We start from the raw sequence: 17,060 nt of genomic DNA on the forward strand, positions 1-17,060 counted from the left end.
TCATAAAGGAATACTGTATGACTCTGGTCTGTAGGGCTGTCACTGAAGTCCTTAGAATACAGACCACATACATACATATATAAAACATATACAAAAGGCCTTTTCCTCCTTACAAGGGAGGTAGCCAAAGTCAAAGGCAATCCACTCCCACCCATTTCATCTCCACATACTCCACTCCCATTCACCATTCCTCCCTCCCTCTTTTCTTGGCTCCTCCTGGATGATGGGTCATCACTACATCTCACCCACTCCCCTGGGTCAGAAGCAAAGCAGCAAGACACAGCACATCCACAGCAAGGCTGGTTCATTTAATCAGCGACCCCCTTCTCCATCTCCTCATGCAGAAAAAGAGAAGACGGGGAGAAATTCCTTTGGGCTGTGTCAGAATATCATTCACAAATACTCCTTAAACCCCCCTACCCCCCACCCACTCCCTTCCATGCATCACAGCATCATCCATATACAACCATTTTCTACTCACCCCTATTTTGTCTTCTCCCTTCCTTCCTCAACAGACATTCCCCTCTTTCCCAATGCCCCTTTTTACCCTATTCACCCATCTCATCTTTGGTCGACCCCTCATGTTCACTCCATCAACCTCTTCCTTCCACACTTCTTTAACTAATCTTTCTTCACTCATACTTTCCACATGTCCAAACCATCCCAATACTCTTCATCAACCCTATCTCCCAACTCTTTTTCTATCCCGACTCTCCTCCTTACTTCTTCGTTTATCACTCTATCCAACCTAGTAACCCCTACCATACTTCTCACACATTTCATCTCAAACAAATTGAAACTCTTTCTTATGCTCCATGTTTCTGCTCCATACAGTGCTGTCAGCACAATCACCCCTTCATACATTTTCCTCTTCACATCCATTCCCAAATGTCTATTTCTCATTACACTTTTTAATCCCCCCAAGGCATTTACTTGCTTCTCTCAATCTACATTCTACCTCCACCTCCACTACTCCCTTTCCTGCCACATTTGCCACTTGTTACAAAAGCAAAAGAAAAGATATTTGGTAGTGTTGATAAAAGACAAGTCACCTGACAGATACAGCAGCAGGATTGTGGAAGAGATGTATGGATGGCTGCAGAAGATTAGAGTAGTTTTTCACTATATGGATGAAGAGATGATGAAAAAATTCATCGAAAACTTAATCTGTCTAAGACTGGAATATGTATCACACAGAGAGAAGGATATGAGCAAGATCGACAGAATAGGGAGGACAGCAACCAAACTGGTCCCTATCCTGGCAGAAAAACCATACCAGGAAAGACAAAAAGAACTGGCTCTGCCAATTTTGAAAGCTCGAAGAAAATGTAGTGACATGATTACAGTATTCATGTCACTAAAGTGGATAGATTGCATTGACAGAAAAGATCTCTTGATTAAAAATGGCAGGGCTTTAAGATGACATGGGAACAAATTAAGAAAGACCACATGTGTAAAGGATGTGAAGAAATACAGTTGTCTATATAGATGCATAAATACTTGGAATAGCTTAGAAGGTTATATAGCCCAAGTTCAATCAATACATGAATTCAAATATAAACATGAAAACTGGAAATCAAGGATATAGATTACGTTGGAATCTGCATGAATTTGAGGCTAGGTATGATAAATAGGAAAGTAGCAGACAAAACCCAATGAGCACTGCTCCCTTCCTGTATACTACAATTAGGTATATACTATTTTTGCATAGAGCCAAGAATGGAAAATTAATTTCAATACCAAAAAATGCAAAGTACTGGAAATGGGCAATAGTTGCAAGACCATCTTTAAACTATTTTGGTAGTGGACCCATTACAAAAGCAAAAGAGGAAGATTTGGGAGAATTGATAAAAGGCAACTTGTCACCTGACAGGCATATAACGATTGTGAGAGAGACATATGGAGCACTGCAAAAAGTTAAAGTGGCTTTTCACTATATGGATGAAGAGATGACAATCAAAGTGGTTATAAGTTGCAATAGTCATAAGTTGACAACTACCTGTATGGATAATAAGATAAATATCAAACCATATATCAGAATTAATTACCTGATTACTCTTTTTGGTTCTGGTATATCAGTTCTGCCAGTAAATTGCTGGAGAAGTTGGACACAAGCCTTGCCAACTGTAGCCTCATCTAGAGTTTCCATGTACTCAGCTTCTGGACCTCCAATCCAACCAACTAAGGCTTTACTGTTGTTGAAGACCAAATCAAAACCAGAGATGGCATACCACCAGAAGTCTTCAATCTAAAAGAAAACTCAGGAAAGTAACTGGGACATTTTTCACTGCTTCTACATTTCATTGTGCTGATGATCCATTACTATAAGTTTTTACCAGTATAATAACACCTTAATTAACTACAGATCTTATTCATAGTTAAAGAATCTCACAGCTGCTACATACTGCAAGTGATAAATCTGTACACATCACCACACCCTTTATATGAATCCTCTGTAGCCCCTAAAGGGTTTAGCCTGCACTGAAAACTACAATTTTTGAGGATTTGGCTTAAAAAATAAATACAATATTAATTGTTCTTTGAGTTTTAATCAATCAGTAAATCAATCATTGCCTTGAGTTTCAGTTAATGAACAATATGTAGCCCCATAGTAGATGGCAATGGTCCTCAATAGCTCCCTCAGATCTCTCCAAGAAGAAACTTTAAGACTGCTGTGTTGTATTTACCTAATTGTAGTATACAGGAAAGGAGCAATGCCTCCTATACTCTTATTTTCTAACATACCTAGACTCAAATTCATGTATGGTTTCAAATTAATCAATATATCTGATTTCCAATTATCATATTTAGATTTGAACTCATGTATTGTTTGAGCTTAGGCTATATCACCTTATAAGCTATTCCACATATTTACACATCCATATGGAAAACAATTTCTTCACATCCTTTCGACATGTGGTCTTTAATTTACTTCCATGACCTCTTAAAGCCCTACCATCTTTAATCAGGAGATCTCTTCTATCAATGCAATTTATCTCCATTAGTGACCTGAACACTGTAATCATGTCACCTCTTTCTCTTTGATCTTTAAAGGTTGGTAGACCCAGTACCTTTAGTCTTTCCTCATATGGTTTATCTGCCAGGCTGGGGACCAGTTTGGTTGCGACTCTTTGTATTCTCTCAATCTTGCTTATATCCTTCACTATGTGTGGGGACCATACTACTGATGCATATTCCACTCTTGGACATATCAGGACTTTGATGAGCTTTTTCATCATCTTTTCATCCATATAATGGAGTGCCACTTTAATCTTCTGCAGTAGTCCATATATCTCTCCCACAACCCTGCTGATACATCTGTTAGCTGATAGGTTGTCTTTCTCTTCTTTTGCTTTTGTAATGTGTTCACTTCCCAAGGAATAGTTTTTGTATTGAACTTCATTTCCCATTCCTGGCTCCATGCAAAAATAGTATCTAGATCTTTTTGCAATATTCTACCGTCTTCCTCATTTTTCACTCTTCTCATGATTTTTGCATCATCTGCAAAAATAGTATCTAGATCTTTTTGCAATATTCTACCGTCTTCCTCATTTTTCACTCTTCTCATGATTTTTACATCATCTGCAAACATATTGTCATCATTTGTTGTTCCTTCCATCATGTCTTTAGCACAGACCAGAAACATTATTGACACAAGCACTGAACTTAGTGGTATTCTGCTTGTTAGCGCTCTCCAGCTTGACATCTTGTCCTTTACTACTGTCCTCATGTATATTTCCTTCAAAAAAAATTTAATCAATTTTAATAGTTTGCCTCTCAGTCCTTTGACATGCTCCAATTTCCACCAAGTCAACTGTGGGGTATTTTAATAAATACCTTCTCTAGGTCCAGGTACATGTAGTCCACCCACCCCTTTGAGATTCCATCAGGTCCTGAGGCTTTTGTCACATCCAATGACCCAAAGAGATTGAGCACTTCCCTCACTTATATCTGCTAAACCTATGACTTTGGTTAGTAACAGATTTAATCTTGTGTGAGTGTCATCTCCTCTTACCCAGGTCACTTCCTTTACCCAATGGGTCATTGTGTTCTTTATTGCTATACTCAACAGTGTATTTCCCCAAGAATCTGCTTTGCTGCTTGCTTCCCATTCCTCCCACTTGACATCACCACAATTAAAATCTCCAATAAGGACTATGTTACTACTTTGTTCAATATTTTTCTTTAGGAAAAGAGCTGTATCCTTCAACATTTCTTGATATTCAGTTTCATCCCAAGTTCTTGTCTTGGAGGGAACATATGCCACCATGAAGTCTATTTTATTGTGTCCTTTAGTACTGATCTTTAAGTGAACTGCTTCAACCCTGCCTTCACTAAGAATTGTTTCTTTCACTTATATACCATTTCTCACCACAAACATTACTCCTCCAACCTTTTTATCTTCTCTATCCCTTCTCCAGGAGGTGTATCTGTTGTTCCTCAACTGTATATCAACATTTTTGGGTAAGTTTAGTCTCTACTACACACAACATATCAGGTTCATTTATCCTTCAGTAGTCATTTATTTCCAACCTAGCTGATAGTAAACCATCAATGTTAGTATATGTTATTCAAGTTTCCTTGTATTGCTTATTTTATCAGTGTGAGACACTTCTATGTCACCAGCTCAAAGTGGTAGGGAGAAGAGAACAGTTGTTGATTGTCAGCTTTCCATGTGTGAAAAAGTGAAGGAAATAAAGATGAAGTTGATAAGAACACAAGAATAAAGGAGACTGCAAGAGACCATAAGGCCTACACTAGACAGTTCCATGTCCATTAACACCTGTCATCCCCATCCATAAAGTTGTCTAACCATTTCTTAAAACAACTGACAATTCTAGTGCTCACTACATGGTTACTAAGTCTATTCCATTCGTTGACCACTAGTTCTGGCCTATTTCCTTCTTAAATCTTAGTCTTTCCTCATATGATTTATTCGCCAGGCTGGGAACCAGTTTGGTTCCTGCCCTTTGTATTCTCTCAATCTTGCTTATGGGACTCTTCATTTGTCATTGGCTGAAAATAGTAGAGGAGGGGAGCAGTCACCAGTTGTCAGCTATGTGTGAAAAGGTAGAAAATATATATATACATACAAATACCAAGGCTTTTTCCCCCTTATAAGGGAGGTAGCCAAAAAGAAAAAGGCATAAAACCATTCCCACCCATTCTATCCCTAAATACACTCCACCCCCCTCCACCCTCCCTCTTATCTTAGCACCTCCTGGATGACAGGTCATCCCTGCACCTTGTCCACTGCCCTGGGTCAGAGGCAGTGTCGCAAGACAAATACAGTTGAAGTTAATAAAGAGAGACCTTTGGCTCAGTCCAAAGGCAAAGTGTCAGTCCCTTAGGGCTGAGTATCCTGAGAGAAATGAGGGGGTTGATGGGTTTTGAAAATGGGTGTCTATGCTGTTCATCTTGCAGGATCACCACAAACAGGCACCTGTCATTAATTCCTGGATTCAAAGACTGATAGGACCAATGGTCTTACCTTTAATTGCTGACCTGGTAATAGTTCAGTATTTGGAGCCAAACGATCAAAGTTTGGTATTTGATCAAGCCATACCAACTGAATCCCCTCACAGTCTGTTGGCCACCAAGCTTCAGAAAATTCAAGGTGAATTTTATTTATTGTGCCAAATCCAATGTCATGAATTGCCTGTTATGAGTAAAACAATCATGATTATGTATATGAAATGATACTTATTCACTTTCATATTTTGAAGCAATCAAAATGACTGATGCTTTCATGGTATGAAAAAAAAATTACTTATTTATACACTGACAACATTTCAATTATTTTCAATAATATTGAGCAAGATCCTACAAGGATCTAGAATCTCTGTTAATATAGCAAGTACACACATACATACATATACCAAGGGCTTTTTCCTCCTTACTAGAGAGGTAGCCAAAGTCAAAAGGCATAATTTCACTCCCAGTCATTTCATCCCCACCCACTCCACCCCCATTCACCACCCTTCCCTCCCTCCCTCCCTCACTCTTTTCTTGGCTCCTCCTGGATGACAGGTCATCCCTACATCTCACTCATTGCCCTGGGTAATAAACAATGCAGCAAGACACACCACATCAACAGCAAGGCTACTTCTTTTAATCGGCAACTTCACTTAATCAATGTACATGTACGTACATGATAGGTCATAATTGTCCATACTGACAGTATCAATTATGTCTTAAAGTATTGATTGAATGAAGGTCCCTTATCATCATTACTATTTAGGCTGTTTACCTGAGACATGCTTGGTGGAAGAGGTGGTGAGAAAAGCTCAGAATGTGCCTTCAGGTACCCAAGTGATGGGGTAACTATGACATGGTCACAGGAATACACAGTACCATCCCTTTTGAAAGAAAAGAAAAATCATACAATAATATGAATAACATTGTGTAGAATTATTTTGAAGTGTTAAAGATAACATAAAGTGTATTTGTAGTTTTAAAATTGTTACTTTGATAAGAACAATTTTACTCTATTGAGACCAGTTTTACTTTAGAAAGATGTTACTTGAGTAAGAATTACTATACCTATATAGCAATCAACCAATCAGTTAATCTGTTGTTCCAGATATCTCTTGTTGGAGACCTACATCTCCAAGGTAACTGGCAACATGCATAAGATTGACCCATAACTCAGGGAAGAAATGTTGTGTTGTTGTCTGGGGATTGTTAGTGTGGGACATTGTACTGGTGATTGCATCTGGGGCAGCTTGAATCTGTGGCCAGGTCTATTCTGTGTCAGTACTATCTTAATGCTGGATATAATGTCCCGAGTGCAGGCAAGCCAGTGTGGTTCTTGTCATGTAAAATCTTAACAAGTGGCAGTTACAAGTAGCTTTTGAGGACCTAGGCTTTCAAGGTTACAAGGTAATATTTTTGTCAAAAGCACCATGATGGTATAAATGAAAATAAACAAACATATAAAAACTTAACTTTACCTGCAATATACAGTCACTGGTTGGGCAAAAGACATCTGAGTTGATGTGCCATCCAACGAAGTTTGGTATTCAATTCTGTCCAGAACAAAAAACTATCAAATAGAGTCCTTAATTGCATCTGTGTATATTTCTATTGACATCATGGGCATGGTTCCATTGATGAACTGACAGAGTAGTCTTTCAATTTAATCTACTGTATTTCATACTAAATAATGTGGGGGGATGGGGGGCCATGTGTTTGTGGAGGGAGGGATGGATGTGTTGGCGTTGGATGGGACTAGGTCGGGGAATGGGCAAATCTGAGTTTGGAGGTGTGGTTAGGAGTGTCAGGGGTGGGGAGAGGATGGGGGGAGGGGGGTGGCTGAAATGAAGGGTGAGGGGGTGGGTGGGCATGTGTTGGAGTGGAAGGAGGTTTCTTCAAGGTTGATGTGGATGAGGGTGAAACTGGGAAGAGAGATGTTGGTTTTTGTGAGTGCACGAGGGCCTGGTGGTGAGAGGAGTGTGGAGGGGGAGGCTTTTTGGATAGATTTGGATGAGTGTATGGAAGGTTTGTGGAGAGGTGTCAATGGGGTGGTATTGGGTGATCTTAATGCTAGGGTGGGAGATGAACCAATAGATGGAGTGGAGTTCCAGGAGAAAGTTGTGGTGGAGAGTTGGTGGTGATGTGTCTGGGGGGAGAGCTGATGATAGCAAATATGGTGTTTAGGAGGAGGGTTAAGTATGGGCTTTGGTGAACTGTGTGGTGGTGACCAGGAGAGAGGTGAGGGGAGTTTTGGATGTGTATGTTCTAGAGGGAAAGAGTGGGGGAGTATCAGATAATTTTTTTGTTGGAGGGTGGGGAGGAGGGAAGGGGATGAAAGGTAGGGAGGTGCTTGGAGTGGACTACTTGAATGAGAGAAGAGAGAAGGAGTACAGGGAGGGGTGGGAGGGAGTGGAGGTGGAGTGGAGCTAGGAGTAGGGGGTGAGTGGGGATGGTTCAGGGAGGGAGTCACAAGGTGTGCAGGGTTGGTGTGTGGAGCAGGGAGAATGGGGGGGAGGTGTGGGAGGGTGGAATGGTGGAGCAGGGAGAGTTGTGGGGGGGAGGTGAGCATTCACAGATTGGTTGCGAGGTGGGATGAGAGAGTCATATGAGAGATGCAAAGAGGGAAGGGGAAAGGTGGAGCATGGGATGGGGGAGGCAGGGAAGAGAGCAAATGTGAGGTGGGGTGAGAGAGTGACAGTGGAGTTTGGAAGTGGTAGGAAGATGTTTTGGAAGGAAGTTGAGTGAGGAGGGGAAGGTGACTCAGGTGGAGGAGGGGTCAGGGTGTGGTAGAGAGATGGTGGTGGAAGAGACAGCAGTGAGAGGGGGATGGGCAGAGTGTTTTGAGGAGTTGCTGGGTGTGAGGGGGATGGGGAGGGAGGGGTGGATACAGTGAGGAACACTGGGAGGGTGATGGTGGTGGGTGGGAGGGTGGAGGAGAGATGGGGAGGGATGAGGTGAAAGCAGTTACTGGGGTGATGAGAGTGAGTGAGGTACCTGGGTTGGGTGGGTCTTGTGTGGAGTGTCTAGGGAGGGGGATGCAGTGATGGTGGACTGGCTGGTGGGGTTGTTTGGTGTTTTTCTGAGAGAGGGTGGAGTGCCAGAGGACTGGAGGGATACCTGTGTGATTCTGCTTTGCCTTGGAGGGGGGGAAGGGTGTGAGTGTGGTGGTTTCAGAGGGATCAGTTTGTTGAGTGTAGTTGGGAAGGCTTATGGGAAGGTTTTGATTAAGAGGATTAGGAGAGGAAGAGAGGGAGTAATTGGTGAGGAACAGTGTGGGTTTAGGATAGGTAGAGGTTGCATGGATCAATGCTCGTCCTGCTGGGTATTGTCCAATCAATTGTTCACTGTACACCAATGAGGTAACATCAGCACCAAATACCTTACTTTTCCTCTGTTACCCTGTACTGGGCCATACTATTTACTACTATAAATAACACCAATTGTTAGGGTTTTATTCACCTCTCCAAATATGTCTGAAAGTTTGTAAGTCAAATGTTCATAAATAGAGGAGCCTCTGTAATGTGAAGACACTTACCTTACCACTTCTGAATTCATTCTGATTTCTGTATCAAGTTCTTTACAAATTGCTTTCAAAAATGAATGGAAACCATCCTTATAATTCATGTTTTCATTACCATCACAAAACACAAATTCACTCCAACACTTGGAAGAGAGTTGGTGAATGGAATCACAAGCATTGTCAATCCTCTCCCACCTATGAAAAATAAAGAAATGGAATAAATTAATTACCATTTACTTTTAGGAGGAAGTGTAACTAATTCTATGGTTTTTGGAAGTTGGACAAGGGATGTTAAAATGTGTATACAAAGGAATAAGGAGATGAAAGCAGCAACAGATCTATTGGTTTTTATGGGGCTGCTTGTGAACTGAAAGTAGGTGTAAACAGTGGGAACAGTTAAGAACCATTGACTTATGATTTAACAGTCTGGGCTCACGATGCTAAGAAATAAGTTAGATTGGGGTCTGACCCCATATATTTATCAAGTTGTTTTTTTAAATGTGTCAATTGTATTTTAACTCACAACAGGAACAGGTAGTTTGTTTCAAACATTTACAATATGGTTAAAGATAAAATTAAAGCCTTTTATTTTGGCTACCTCCCTTTTAAAGGGGAAAAACCACTTGGTATATAAATAGATTGAATACAGAAGCACAAGAAACTATTAACATCAATCTAATTCCAACCATAGTGAAAACATAATTTTAATCAAACTAAAAGGATTTAAAAACCCAAAGCTAAAGTGACTCAATAATTTATGGAAATCAATATAACAGTGTTCTAATAACTCTGAAAAAGTAAAATGGATGAAAATATAAAGAAAAGCTAAATCTATCTACCTATATACCAAGAACCTTTTCCCTCTTATATAGGAGGTAGCCAAGTCAAAGGCATATACTTAATCCCACCCATTCCACTCCCCTCCACCATCCTTTCCTCCCTCTCATCTCAGCCCCTTATGGACAACAGGTCACCCCCATATCCCACCCACTCCCCTGGATCAGAAGCAATATGGCAAGACACAGCACATCCATAGCAAGGCAGCTTCACTCAATCAGCACCCCCTTTGGGCTGTGTCAAAATATTGACACATAAGCACCCCCTACACCCCCATCCTTTGCCCCTTCCTTCCTTGTATAACAGTATCATCCATACACAGCCCCTCCCCCCTCCCCGCCCAACAGACATTCTCCTCCCACTCAATGCCACCCCTCACCCAATCCACCCATCCCATCCTTGGTTGTCCCCCTAAATCCACCTCCTTCACCTCTGCCTTCCATACTTCTTTTACTAATCTTTCTTCACTCATTCCTTCCATGTGTCCAAACCATCCCAATACTTTAGCTAAATACTTTGAAAAAAAAAAAAAAAACACTGACCTCATCCTCCAGTGGTATATTGCTTCTTTAAATCTTTTCTCTTCTGCTGAATCAGATGGACAGGAGGCCAAATATTCTTCAAACCTTTGCCGAAAAAACTGACCCACAGAAATTGGATAACAATGTTCTTTTGTAGAACTTAAAACAACCTTTGTACATTCTTCTGATGCAGTATTCAGAATCTCATTAACCTCTGTTACAATGGACTTTGGAACAAGCTGACCATGATCTGTAAAGAAATCCCCTAAAAACAGAAAAAAAGGAAGTAAATAAAAATTGTTACACAGTATATACAAAGCTTTTCTAAATATGTACACCATAAGGCTTCCTCCTTCTCAAGGAGGTAATTAGCCAAGGATGGGTGGCAGAGTGAGTCTGATGGAATTAACACATGATGTCAGTAAGGACATATGTCTCTAGCTAGTAGAGGGAAACTGACATCCGTTGTTAGCTCTCTTTATGTAAAAAGTGGTGGACAAATGGTGAATAATGTTATAGAAATATCTTGAACCTAATCCAGAGACTACTAGTCCCTGTGAGCAGCACCTACATGTGAAGCTGTGGGTCTTGATTGAATTTGAAGATGGGTTGGAGAAGATGATTCTCTTACAGGACTACAACAGGCAGGTACCTACTGTTCCTTTCAATGAAATCTACATTTCATGCACATCATCAGACATATGAGGAATAATAATAACCACAATTCTTGCCTTAAGTTTCTGTGACTGGAAACCCACAGCTTTATAATGGCTGGTAACAGTCTCCAAACAGTCCCACAGATCTCTATGGTAAGAAACACTGGACTGAAGTTTGTGTTGTATAAATATAATAATGTGTCTATGTTATAGGAATGGGTGAAGGGGAGTAATCATTGGTTATCAGCTCTCCTTGTGTAAAAAGATCAAGAGAACAGGAGCAAAAAATGTTTGAAGTCTTGGGCTCAGTCTGAATATCAAGTGTCTGCCCTTCAAGGCTTCACCTCAGGTTAGAAGTGAGGGTGTTGATGGGTTTTGAAAATGGGCATCAGAGAGATGATTCACTGATGTCTATCTTTTTAGGACCACCAGGTAATCATCATTGGTCTTGACTGAGGAGGATAACAGAAACTGTTGAAACCCCTTCTGTCATGGGTTACCCCTCAGATAAACCATAATCTGTGTCTCTAGGTTGAAGAAGTTTCCAAAAAATTCATGACCACCTAACCTACAGAGATAGTACAGAAGAAAGGTTCTTACCTTTCCCATCTTCTGAGAGGTGATGATGAATAAGATCATGAGCATTAGAGTATATAAAGAGAGCATTATCATCTTCTCCATGAATCCACTGAGCACCTAACTCCACCATACCTTTTGGTGGAGTCTCATGGGTCAATATTCTTCCACCAATTCTTCCACTACCTGACAAAAATAATTTTTAGATAAGTGTCCTTTTCCACAGGGAAACATAGGATACTTTTATTCATTAACTGGTTGGACCTCATATACTGCTGAGAAGTTTGGATTAATAGCTTAATCAAGAACCTCCTTCAGTCTGGGGTTTCCCCCTCAATTGGAGTGTCTAATATTTGCTAGAATAAAATAACCTTTGTACTGAAAAGATAAATAGAGACAAAATGAGAATCACCTTCAAGCACAATGACGTCCTTAATTCCTTTAGCCTGCAACTCCCTGGCAGCCCCAAGACCAGCAGCACCAGCACCTACAACCACAACAGAATATCTCATGGGTGGTTTTACTGGTCTGCTCCTGTGGATACAGGGATCATTTTTTATATACTCTCATTATTTTGTTTAGTTTCAACTACTTTTACCTTTTTACTTATGCACCATTTAGGGTACCAGTGGGTTTTTTTTTTTGGCTGCTCCTATGAAAAAGCAAGTAAATGTATTAGCAGAGTAAAGTGTTATGTAAGAAATAGGTATGAGGGAATGAAAGGTGTAAAGAGATGGGCTCTCCTGTAGTGAAATGGGGTAAGAGTATAACAGAAAATTTTGAAAGTAATAAAAAGATGTCTTGGAAAGAAATTAAGAGAGGAAGAGGAGGCAAATCAAGTAGAGAAAAAAAGGTAAAAGGTGTAGATGGAGAGATGATAATGGAATAGATAGCAGTAAGAGGAAGATGGGCAGAGTATTTTAGGAAGTTGCTAAATGTGATCTAAGATGGGAGGGAGGGTGGAGGGGAGTGGAGTGTGTTTGAGGATGGAATGGGTGGGAATGATCTTATGCCTTTTTCTTTTTGGCTACCTCCCTTGTAAGAGGGAAAGGAGCCTTGGTATGTGTATGTGTGTGTGCTAAATGTGAAGGAGGATAGGGAAGGAAAGGTAGTTGCAGTGGGAAGTACTAAGAAAATGACAGTGATGAATGAGGAAGATGGAGGAGAAATAAGGAAAAATGAGATGAATCCAGTTATCAAAATTATGAGAGCAGGTAAGGCACCTGGGTTGGATGGGTGTCATGTGGAGTATCTAAAAAAGGGAGTTACTGTACAGTGATGCACAACTGACTGGTGAGGTTGTTTAATATTTCTCTAAAAGAGGGTAGAATGCCAGAGGATTGGAGGAATACTTGTATATTTCTGCTTTACAAGGGAAAAGGAGGCAAGTGTGAATGTAGTAGTTTCAGAGGGATCAGTTTGTTGAATGTTGTTAGGGCTTATGAGAGGGTTTTGACTGAGAGGATTAGGAGAGGAACAGAGGGAGTAACTGGTGAGGAACAGTGTGGGTTTAGGACAGGTAGGGATTGCATGGATCAGAGTTTTGTGGTAAGACAGATATGTGAGAAAGCTTTAGGAAAAAGTAAGGATTTTTTGGGGGGCCTTATGGATTTGGAAAAGGTTTATGACAGGGTAGACAGGAAGGCACTGTGGAAGGTACTGCAGATATATAGGATAGGAGGAAAGCTGTTGAGATTAGTCAAGAGTTTTTACAATAGTACAGCCTGTGTTAGAATTAGAAATGGATAGAGTGGTCTGAAGTAAAGGTGGGACTTCACCAGGGATGTGTTATGTCATCTTGGCTGTTCAGTTTAAATATGGATGGGATAGTGCAAGACGTAAACACAAAGGTAATGGGCTGGGGATTGGAGATGGTTAAAGAAAATAGAGAAAAATGGGAGATAAGCCAGTTGTTGTTTGCTGACGACACCACACTTGTAGGAGAATCAGAGGAGGGTTTAAGGAAGTTAGTGATGGAGTTTGAAAAGGTGATGTCACAATCTGGCATATTATTCTTATTTGTTGTATCAAACCTGGTCCCAATTTTATCAGTTCTATCTATTTAATTGCCAGTGTAATTTATGCCTTTAGCTGGGAGATTTTCTTTCTTATACCAGATATGAAATATAAGCGAAATGCAAAATATAACTATTTTACTTACATAATATGTACAGAGTGAACTTGCTATAATTGAGGGGGTTTGAACAAGGGCACAAATGTGTTGGCACAGCATACAACCCTCTTTTTATATGTGAGGCACATGCAAGTTGCAATGGCAGGTGCCATTTTGCTACATCTCTAGGCCTAGTCTACATTCCTATTTACTTGGCTTCACACAATCCTTCTACTTTATTTTTGTGTGAAGAAGGTTTACAATTTATCATTTACTATCTATCTGAATCTTGTTAAGAAATGAGCATGATTTGTGATGGCACTGCTTTCCTGTGCCACCATTGTTGTATTGACCCTTGACCCTTCACTGCAAATTGTTCCTTATGGGTACTCCTCTGCTGTACTACACAGCAATATTCCTGTAACTATTCATTATCATAACTTACCTAATACAAAAGTCCATATCTTATTACCTAGCTAAAGATAGCCTTGTTGTGGTTGAATTCAATATCAATTTATGTATTGATGCACCATAGATAGCTGGTAAGGGCAATTACAATGTTATATAACTCTTGTAAGGATACATGGACTAACATTACCTAACACAACTTAGATAACCTACTGCATTGCACTTGCACATCTTCGTGTCATATCATGACACATCATGAAATACCATGACAGTGTGCAAAAGAGGGAAGTCGAAGATAAATGTGGGTAAAAGTAAGGTGATGAGATGTACAAGGGGAGAGGATGGCAGCAAAGAAAGAGGGCAATGTCTGTTGAGGAAGGAAGGGAGAAGACAGAAAATAGGGGTAAGTGGAGAATGGTTGTGTATGGATGATGATGTGTTGCATGGAAAGGAGTGGGTAGGGAATGGGAGGGGTGAGGGAGTATGTGTGAATGATATTTTGATGCAGCCTGAAGGGATTTCTCCCCGTCTTCTCTTTTTCTGCATGAAGAAATGGTGAGGGGGTGTTGCCAATTAAATGAAGCAGCCTTGCTGGGGATGTGCTGTGTCTTGTTATGTTACTTCTGACCCAAGGCAGTAGGCAAGATGCAGGGATGACCCATCATCTAGAAGAAGCCAAGAAAAGAGGAAGTGAGGGATGGTGAATGGGACTGGAGTATGTGGGGATGAAATGTGTGGGCCTTTGACTTTGGCTACCTCCCTTGTAAGAGGAAAAAAGCCATTGGTATATGTCTGTATGTACAAGATGAGGTGTTTGAGTAATATAATAGGAGTTACGGTACTTGATTGGACAAAGTGAGAAAAGTGGAAGAGAGGCAGAAAATCGGTGCTGGTAGAAAGCTGTCTGACAAGGAAAACCAGAGTGTTGAGATAGTTTGGGCACATGGACAGAATGAATGAAGAAAGACTAATAAAGTGTGTAGAAGGTCTTGGATGAATTACAGTCTCCATGTGTCTTTTCATCATCATTTCATCCATGTAGTTAAAAGCCATTTATTCTGCAGCAATCCATACATCTCCCCCATAGTCTTACTGATAATACATTTATCAGGTGACAGGTTGTCTTTTATCAACACACTCAGATCTTTTTTCTCTTTTGCTTTAGTAATGGATTTGCTTCCAAAGTAATAGTTCACTGATATATATTTAGGCTCATTTATATACTCTGACATACAAGGTACTCCACAAATCTATTCTACAATAACACTATCTTCTTTATACATAACAGTGTAACATACAGTCAAACCCCAGTTTCCATACAATTAAGTTTTTGACAACCTTATTCAACAAAAGTTTGTCCTGATTTCATACATCCATGGATGTACAAAAATTGGGACAAAATTTCAGTGAAATAAGGTCACCAAAAACCAAATCATATGAAAAACAGGGCATACAAAAACCAAGGTTTGACTGTATATCATAATCTACTGTTTCCTGACCTTGAAATGGCTGTCATGATGCGGTCTGCCTCACGCCAACCACTCTCCACTGCACCATGAACAGTGGAGAAATAACAAGGGTGTGTAGCTTCTCCAGCAAAGCAGACAACCTGTGTGGCACAAATTCTACATTATTACAAATGATTTTTAACCAAAGGACATGAACAATAATGTATATACCTATGGTATTCCCTCCTTGTAAAGGGGTAGCTGAATCAAAGTATGCCTGGAGTCTTCATAAGAGGAAAACACAGAAAGGGGGATTCCCTAGTCCCCTCACTCTACTTAATTTAGTCATATTTTACAACATGTATGGGTCACTAACCTTACTGAGACACAACACAAAAACCTACAGACTATACAGAATGAAGCCCTAAAGATATTTATAGACTGCACAAATACAACACCTACAGACCATTTACACCATGAAATGAAAGTCCTCAAAGTCAAGGATTACCTTGCCACGAGAGGCACACAAACACTTGTTGCAACACAGCACACCCACTACACTACATGGCAGAACACCCACACATACCAAGAACTATCAAAACAACACCCAAATACCTATATCATACACAAAGACTCTCATCTTTTGCTCCACAACTACCAGACACCCACCTACTGAAGTATATCCATAATCATATCACTGACTGCTCCATCAACAGACTGAAAGAAAACACACTGCTGCATGCCCAACCCACTGATACCCATCCCTTTGAATCTTCTTTTCCCTGAGAGGATAATCCACCTGGACAGGCTGCAATGCAGCCACCATCCAGTACTTCTAAGTTACCAGAGGCAGCTGGATAACCACACCACAGGGGGAGTGGGGTGGGGAGTGGTTGTGTGTGGATGATATTTTGATGCAGCCTGAAGCGATTTTCCCGTCTTCTCTATTTTTTACATGATAGGACAGAGATGGGGGAGGTCGTCAATAAAGTGAAACAGCCTTGCTGTGGATGTACTGTGTCTTGCTGCATTGCTTCTGACCCAGGCAGTAGGCAGGAGATGGAGGATGACCCTTCATCCATTTGGAGCAAAGAAGAGAGGGAAACAAGGGTGGTGGATGGGAGTTGAATGGGTGGAAATGGGTGTGTGCCTTTGATTTGGTTACCTCCCTTATAAGGGGGAAGAACCCCTTGATATATAGACAGATAGATAGATGTCTAAAGAATACATCAAAGGTTCTGTTTATGTCTACTTCCACCATAACTGTTCATTCTGGAGGTGCTGTCTTTTTTAAACCCTCTAGTACCTATTCTCATCATTACCTTTATTATCCACAATGATATTCCTTCCATTCAGTTACATATATCATTATTTGCCAATATTGCCACTCTTTCCTTCACTCACCTCCCCACTCCCATCTTACCTACCACACTCCTGAAATCAAACTTACTTTTCCTTTTTAGCTTAGTTTCACTCAATGCTAATATTTCTGTCATTCTTTTCTCA

The 17,060-nt window shown here is 40.4% G+C and overlaps 1 protein-coding gene across 2 annotated transcripts in view; it reads right to left on the reverse strand.

The window, feature by feature from the left end:
- Window positions 1-17,060, reverse strand: part of LOC143041837 (uncharacterized) — a 42,443-nt gene that overhangs the window by 3,961 nt on the left and 21,422 nt on the right. For both annotated transcript variants that reach the window (XM_076213930.1, XM_076213929.1), the window contains exons 9-17: window positions 15,606-15,715; window positions 11,998-12,119; window positions 11,610-11,771; window positions 10,375-10,618; window positions 9,011-9,190; window positions 6,954-7,028; window positions 6,251-6,359; window positions 5,492-5,659; window positions 2,049-2,248 (exon numbers count right to left, since the gene is read on the reverse strand). In XM_076213930.1, coding sequence (XP_076070045.1) covers window positions 2,049-2,248; window positions 5,492-5,659; window positions 6,251-6,359; window positions 6,954-7,028; window positions 9,011-9,190; window positions 10,375-10,618; window positions 11,610-11,771; window positions 11,998-12,119; window positions 15,606-15,715 — 1,370 coding nt within the window. The remainder of the gene's footprint in view (window positions 1-2,048; window positions 2,249-5,491; window positions 5,660-6,250; window positions 6,360-6,953; window positions 7,029-9,010; window positions 9,191-10,374; window positions 10,619-11,609; window positions 11,772-11,997; window positions 12,120-15,605; window positions 15,716-17,060) is intronic.

This window comes from Oratosquilla oratoria, chromosome 32 (genome assembly GCF_046742065.1).
Source record: "Oratosquilla oratoria isolate Oo_2021 chromosome 32, ASM4674206v1, whole genome shotgun sequence".
Classification (NCBI taxonomy): domain Eukaryota; kingdom Metazoa; phylum Arthropoda; class Malacostraca; order Stomatopoda; family Squillidae; genus Oratosquilla; species Oratosquilla oratoria.